Source organism: Alligator sinensis, unplaced genomic scaffold, assembly GCF_000455745.1.
Source record: "Alligator sinensis unplaced genomic scaffold, ASM45574v1 scaffold2220_1, whole genome shotgun sequence".
NCBI lineage: Eukaryota > Metazoa > Chordata > Crocodylia > Alligatoridae > Alligator > Alligator sinensis.
The window spans coordinates 43,499-50,683 of NW_005843715.1; the positions used below are offsets into that span (position 1 = coordinate 43,499).

The window sequence follows — 7,185 nt, forward strand, 5'->3', positions numbered from 1 at the left end:
TCTTTTCAAAACAAGGGCTTTTTCTCAGCAGTTTGGCTTCATTTAACACCAAATTAGCTATTGAAAAAAAATTCCATAGGCGTTTTTTAATGAGATCTGGCTGAGGTTTTGTTTGGAAATATACCTGAATATTAAGGCCTACATTATCTAAAACATTGAATCAAAGAGAGAGAGACACAGGGAGATGCAAGCAGAGAGCAATTTGGCGGGTGGGGGGGCGGGGGGGTTGTTTTCAAAGATCCAGTACACGAGAGAATCAGTCCCAGTGGAAGTACAAAAGAACTTAAATACTCATAATTCAAGGTGTGGCTTCTTTATTCACTCAGTACACTCTTCTCTGAAGCACAGGTGAGTTTTAAAACATGATTCAATATGTAATCTAGTTTTTATCTAAATGTTATTGTTTCACTGTAGTCCAACTTCTGCAGTCAATTCCATCAGGTCTATGTAAATTCAGACCAGGTGAAAAATGTTCCCTTCAGTGAAATGAGTACAGAAATTGGATGTAAAATTATTTTATATCTATTTAGTATTAGTAAAGATGAATGCAAAGGTTGCAAGCTAAAGAAGAAGGCTGGACATCCTGGTGAGCGTTGTTTTGTTTAAAATGTGATTTCTGTGGACTAGTATCATGAATTCCCACTTAGGGGTGACCTCTTCAATCTTATGTATGGGAGCTATGGAACAGTCACTGCTGAATTTAGGCTAGTTCTATGTCAGGAGAAAGTAGGGAACTCATGATTACAAACTACTTCAATGAGTGCTGCAGGAAAATGATAGATAAATGGATAGCTTAAATTCACACACTCAGTCAGGCTTTCAGTCTCATACATGAAAACTAGTAGGGATCTTGTTATGGACAAATAAATGTCACTGAATTAAAGTTGGATAATGTAGAGGAAGATAAGGCACATTAAACTACAGTATGGGATCATAATTTCCTGTTGTTCTGAACTGGCAGGGTTAACTGAAGAGAAACTGCTGCTGTAATGCTGCCTAACATTTCAAAATACTTTGAATATATGATCTTTGCAGCTTTTTGGTGAGGCTACGCAGGGACTTGGCTTTGGGTGCACTGGGTGTGAATGGCTTGTTTCTGGTCTTGTTGAATAGCAGTAAATCTTTGGACTTTCTGTTTGTATTCAGGATTTATGTCCCCCTAACTATAAACCCATACGAAATATAACCTGGAGTTAAAAACCACAGATACACATAAAGGATAATAGTTATAAAAAGTTGCAGAAACAGGCCCAGTGTGGTAGATAGGTGCATTTTTTGTTTTCCCCTAATTCATCTAGTAAAATAATAAAAGCATGACTTTCTTGTTTTTCCAGATGGGAAATACAAGGTGGGCAGTGGCAAGTGGGAACCACACAGCTGTGACACACTTTTTCTTCGAGCCTTTCTCCGATGTCTTAGAGGTCCAAGTTGCCCTTTTCTTTCTGGTATTGCTTATGTACCTTACCACAATGTGGGGAAACCTCCTCATCATCACAATCAGTGTCATTGACCCAGCCCTTCACTCCCCCATGTACTTCTTCCTGAGGAACTTGTCCTTTCTGGAAATCGCTTACACCTCTTCCACCATTCCAAAATTCCTGGTGAACTCCTTTGCAAAAGACAAGGGCATCTCTTTTGTGGGTTGTGCCATGCAGATGTACTTTTTTGGCCTCCTGGGAGTCACAGAATGTTGCCTGCTGACTGCTATGGCATATGACCGTTATGTGGCCATTTGCCATCCTCTGAGGTACACAACCATGATAAGCCACACCGTCTGCCTCCAGCTATCAGGTGTGTGCTGGTTCTTGGGGGTGTTGGTGAATGTATGGCAGACAACTTTCATATTCACTCTACCTTTCTGTGGCCCCAATATGATTAACCATTTTTTCTGCGACCTGCTCCCAGTACTGAAGTTGGCCTGTGTGGATACTTTCAGGAATGAAATTTATATCTATATTGTTGCTGTTGTCTTCGTCATGGTGCCTTTCTTACTTATACTCGTGTCCTATGCCTGGATCCTCCATACCAACTTCAGCATACCTTCTGCTGAGGGCAGGAGAAAAACCTTTTCCACCTGCTTCTCCCACCTCCTTGTGGTCACTTTATTTTATGTTCCTGGCATGGTGACCTATCTGATTCCCAAATCCATCCATTCTCACAATTCCAACAAATTCCTTTCTCTCTTCTACTCTGTGATGTCACCAATGATGAACCCTTTAATCTATAGCCTGAGGAATAAGGAGGTAAAGCAGGCCTTGAGAAGGCTGATATCAAGAAAAAGGTCCTTTTAATAACGTGTGATTATTGGAGTTTTTGATTATTGATTTTACACACATAAAGGATAATAGTTATAAAAAGTTGCAGAAACAGGCCCAGTGTGGTAGATAGGTGCATTTTTTGTTTTCCCCTAATTCATCTAGTAAAATAATAAAAGCATGACTTTCTTGTTTTTCCAGATGGGAAATACAAGGTGGGCAGTGGCAAGTGGGAACCACACGGCTGTGACACACTTTTTCTTCGAGCCTTTCTCCGATGTCTTAGAGGTCCAAGTTGCCCTTTTCTTTCTGGTATTGCTTATGTACCTTACCACAATGTGGGGAAACCTCCTCATCATCACAATCAGTGTCATTGACCCAGCCCTTCACTCCCCCATGTACTTCTTCCTGAGGAACTTGTCCTTTCTGGAAATCGCTTACACCTCTTCCACCATTCCAAAATTCCTGGTGAACTCCTTTGCAAAAGACAAGGGCATCTCTTTTGTGGGTTGTGCCATGCAGATGTACTTTTTTGGCCTCCTGGGAGTCACAGAATGTTGCCTGCTGACTGCTATGGCATATGACCGTTATGTGGCCATTTGCCATCCTCTGAGGTACACAACCATGATAAGCCACACCGTCTGCCTCCAGCTGTCAGGTGTGTGCTGGTTCTTGGGGGTGTTGGTGAATGTATGGCAGACAACTTTCATATTCACTCTACCTTTCTGTGGCCCCAATATGATTAACCATTTTTTCTGCGACCTGCTCCCAGTACTGAAGTTGGCCTGTGTGGATACTTTCAGGAATGAAATTTATATCTATATTGTTGCTGTTGTCTTCGTCATGGTGCCTTTCTTACTTATACTCGTGTCCTATGCCTGGATCCTCCATACCATCTTCAGCATACCTTCTGCTGAGGGCAGGAGAAAAACCTTTTCCACCTGCTTCTCCCACCTCCTTGTGGTCACTTTATTTTATGTTCCTGGCATGGTGACCTATCTGATTCCCAAATCCATCCATTCTCACAATTCCAACAAATTCCTTTCTCTCTTCTACTCTGTGATGTCACCAATGATGAACCCTTTAATCTATAGCCTGAGGAATAAGGAGGTAAAGCAGGCCTTGAGAAGGCTGATATCAAGAAAAAGGTCCTTTTAATAACGTGTGATTATTGGAGTTTTTGATTATTGATTTTACAATCAATATATGTTTCTGAGTATTGAAAATGATGCATTCAGGAAACAGGGTGGTAGGAAATAATGCCAAGAGCTGCACAATAGCCCAGAAAAGAGCTCCTCTGCAAATACCCAGAGGAATTTACTGCGATGTGCAGCCTCAGCCCTCTCATGTGTTCGCTGGGCAATATTTTATAGAATGGACTCTCCTCCCAGTTTGGGGAGATCAAAAGGTAGAAGGAGATCAAAGAGACAACCTCGTTGGGGAAAGAGGACACTTTTTTCTCGAAATGGAAACAACGGAGATTTGACAGAACTTCGACTTCCTGGTGGATGATTTGTTTCTAAAAAAATTGTAACCCAAATCTTTCATGTCACGGGCATCAGGTTTTATTGTCTGATGCTTTAATATTTTTTTTTTCCTTGTATTAACCTTTTCCCATGTTGTGTTCAAGAAAGCTGTCCTTGACCACAGCTGTCCAGGCTCCAAGTGTCAGAAGAGAGGACATGCAGGTTAAATCAGAACAATCATATGGTACCTGCATCTGTGGAGGGAGTCTGACAGCGGGTGAATTGTGTTTTGGAGCATTATTCAGTTTTGGACAGAGGTGCAGGTTTCACACTTAAGATCTGTCTGGGATTCACTTCAAAGAAATCAGAAGAAAGGACCTGATTTAGATCTGAATGGAACATTTTCCTTTACTTTCCTCTCATTGCCTCCTTTTTTTTTCCCTTTCCCCTCCCATTCTGCCTCTCTATACTTGATCCTTTTCCTTCTGTTTTACTTTTTGCCTGTCCTCTCTTAATTTTCATTTTTCTACCTTCCCCAGTTTCCTATTTCTTTTATTCTCTTTTCCCCTTTTCTAGATTGACACCAAAGTGATTAAATGACTGTTTCCCTTCACATTTTATTTTAAGAGATTATTTTTCCCTTTGCTACCCAACTGTAGTTGTTTTCCTTTCTAAGCACATACTCTTTTTTCACTGTATAGAAGAATGAGAACACCAATAGTGTTAATAATTTTATTACTGCTCTGATTAAAATATTTATTCTATGTTTATGTTTTTTCAATTAAAAATGCAAGAATACTGCCTTTTTAATGACATTGTCCTCTTTGTTTGTAGGGAAAATATAATGAAGAAAAGGGGATTTGTCTCTACCTCCCTCCTCCCCAATCTGGGCTACAAAATAATCAATCATTTTTCATAATTCTTGTTGTGCATTCAGCTCTGCCATGTGTTGCCCAAAAAATTGGGTTAAAAAACATTGTGTACATCTAAGCTACTGAGCTTAGGTTCATATATTTTCCTGTTTTCAGTAAAAACAGTGGTCTGGTCATGGTGCTGGGACCTGTTTTGGCTTTCAGACTAAAGGCTGAATCTGGATCTATTCAAACTTCACAGGTTAGTCTAAACTGTGTAGATTGAACCAATAAGCAAGTGAACAGACATTCATTTTTTATTCTGGAAATGCAGCCATGTAACTGCAGTGACTCAGGCCAGAAGCCTGCAGAGGGAGGCACTAAAACATACCTCCCTGCTTGCCTGGGGCAGACAGTGTGGAAGAAAGCTAGCTCACCGACCCTGCCGGGGTGGGGGAGGGGTTGCAGGAGTGGTACAAAGCATTCGGGGATGCTGGGGTACTGTGAGTTAAATTGAATCTGGATGGGATCTGGGACAAAAGGTCAATAAACCAGTTTAACTTCAATAAGTTAAGTCTGATACTACGTACATCCAGATTTACCTTAAACTGTTTTTGGCCATTTTGTAAGTTGTCTATGTGCCCTGAACTGCTGTTCCATTACAGATTTGAACTGGTTTCTGATCACTTAAAGTGGTTCGTGTTTAATTTCTGTCCCTTGCCACGGACTGGGGATTGACCCTTAATGCACTTTTAAAATGGCAAGTTTGGGCTAATTGCACCTACATTTGATACCTGCAAATGCAGCTATCAATTTAGGCGCGAATAGTTAAAGTGCATTAATGCATATGAAGGGGTTTAGGTTGTAGCCGTGTTGGTCTAAGGACATAGGCAGACAAGGTTCCTTGGGTGAATTTGATATCTTTATCATATGTGCATTAAAGCACGTTAATGTGGTGTGTGTGGACTGACTTGGGACTAACTTCAATCCCAAGTCAGTCCACACACATTGCATTAATGTGCTTTCATGCTTGCACGTGTAGACACCTGCCTAAAACTGCTTAATGTGCATTACGCTAATGCACATTCAATTTAGGTGCACTTAAATGCCCATGTAGATATGCTCAGCGTGTGGACTTAGGCGAGGTTTGAAACTGGTCACCTGTTCCCCTCAGGCACTTCCCTGGCTCCTGCTGACATAGCACCCGTGCACTTTGCAGTCTCTGGGTAATATTTCCCCACATACCTCAGAGAATTGGAAACCTCGGGTCCATTTCCAGAAGCCTAAACCTCACGGACAGCCGATGAGAGACAGACTGTACAGCCGCTTGGACACTTTTGAAAACATCAGCTCATCTCACCTGTCCCAAGTTGTCAAAGCAGTGGGTAGAAGAGCAGAAAATTGAGCCCAGGTCTCTAGTTTAACATCACAACCACTGATTCATCACCTTTCCTCCCCCGGAAATGCAAACACAGTATCCCACTGACAGTTCTCTGAGTCACCGATCCCCTTTCCAAATATCTGTTTCTAATAGGCTCAGTTTCCCCTTGGGGCAGTGCCAAAAAAACCAGAAAAAAAACCCATAGCCCACATTTGTGGAACACTTCTGTACATATCTGTGCACTGCAGATTTACAGGAAGTGCCCACACAGCTGGGAAACTCGGTCCGTCAGAGTGGGTTCTACGTTTCAAGCGTGAGCAACATCTGGGCGACTTGAGTCACGTAGAAAACTCTTGTGAGCTCATAAAATGTTCCCCCCAGCACATGAAGCTGTCTTTTAATCACAGGCTTGTCTATTTTTTTTTCCTCCGGTGTATTCTATAGGACAGAGAATTGCAGGACTCCTACCAGAGCCTGAGAAAGAATTTATATATCCTGAAGTTACAGTCTGGATTCGGGGTTAGATATTAACTGATTTTATTTTCTTAATAATTGCCAGAAGGTACAACAAGCCCTGGGTATCTTATCTATTTAGAAATTCCTCAGTGACTGAAACCTCAGATAACATTTGTAAACCAAGACCGTTTTGCAAACGGCCCTACTTTTCTAAGGGGATATTTATGAATCCCGGGTGAAGTCTGGAAGAAAACCGTGCATTCCAAATTAGTCACAACATATTTGTCCATCTCTCTGAATCCCACAGACATGCACTTAGCAACATATTTTTGCGATTGGGTCAGTGTTTGACAAGGAGCGTGCTCCTAAAACGCCCTTGGAAAGTTGACTTCCATGGCAGTGGAAGAGTTGGCAAGTTCCACTTTCAGTAGCCAAATAACTTCTGTGTTGCCGGCTCGGAGCAGAGTGGAGAATGGATGGATGGAAGCAATCCTGTAGCGCTCCCCTGGGAAAGAGCTACCTTCAGAGAACCAGCTTCTCGACAGGGCTTAGGTCTGGTGGGGTTTCCAAAAACACCTCGGCATCAACTTCTACTGAGATTTTGATATGAGGGATACATGGTCTGTGAAAGAGATTGAAGTCCTGCTTTAGATTAGCTTCACCCTAGCATTGGAAGGCAACACCTTAATCCAACGCTAAAGACTGTTTCTAGCTCTGTTTATTGAAAGAGCTATACACAATCCAGGGCTTGGCAGTAAACTGCATCTATCTACTCT

At 41.8% G+C, this 7,185-nt stretch overlaps 2 protein-coding genes across 2 annotated transcripts; both read left to right on the plus strand.

The window, feature by feature from the left end:
- The first annotated feature begins 1,313 nt into the window (after positions 1-1,313).
- LOC106723379 (olfactory receptor 10A4-like) lies at positions 1,314-2,291 on the plus strand. The gene has a single exon (XM_014527615.1). The coding sequence runs from the start codon at positions 1,314-1,316 to the stop codon at positions 2,289-2,291; it is 978 nt and encodes a 325-aa protein (XP_014383101.1).
- A 144-nt stretch (positions 2,292-2,435) lies between these two features.
- On the plus strand, positions 2,436-3,413 carry LOC106723380 (olfactory receptor 10A4-like). The gene has a single exon (XM_014527616.1). It carries the CDS (start codon positions 2,436-2,438, stop codon positions 3,411-3,413), a length of 978 nt encoding a protein of 325 aa, XP_014383102.1.
- The last annotated feature ends 3,772 nt before the right edge of the window (positions 3,414-7,185 follow it).

Bases quoted from the DNA above. Each gene is read 5' to 3' on its own strand.
- LOC106723379 (XM_014527615.1), top strand. From the start codon at position 1,314: ATGACTTTCTTGTTTTTCCAGATGGGAAATACAAGGTGGGCAGTGGCA.
- LOC106723380 (XM_014527616.1), top strand. From the start codon at position 2,436: ATGACTTTCTTGTTTTTCCAGATGGGAAATACAAGGTGGGCAGTGGCA.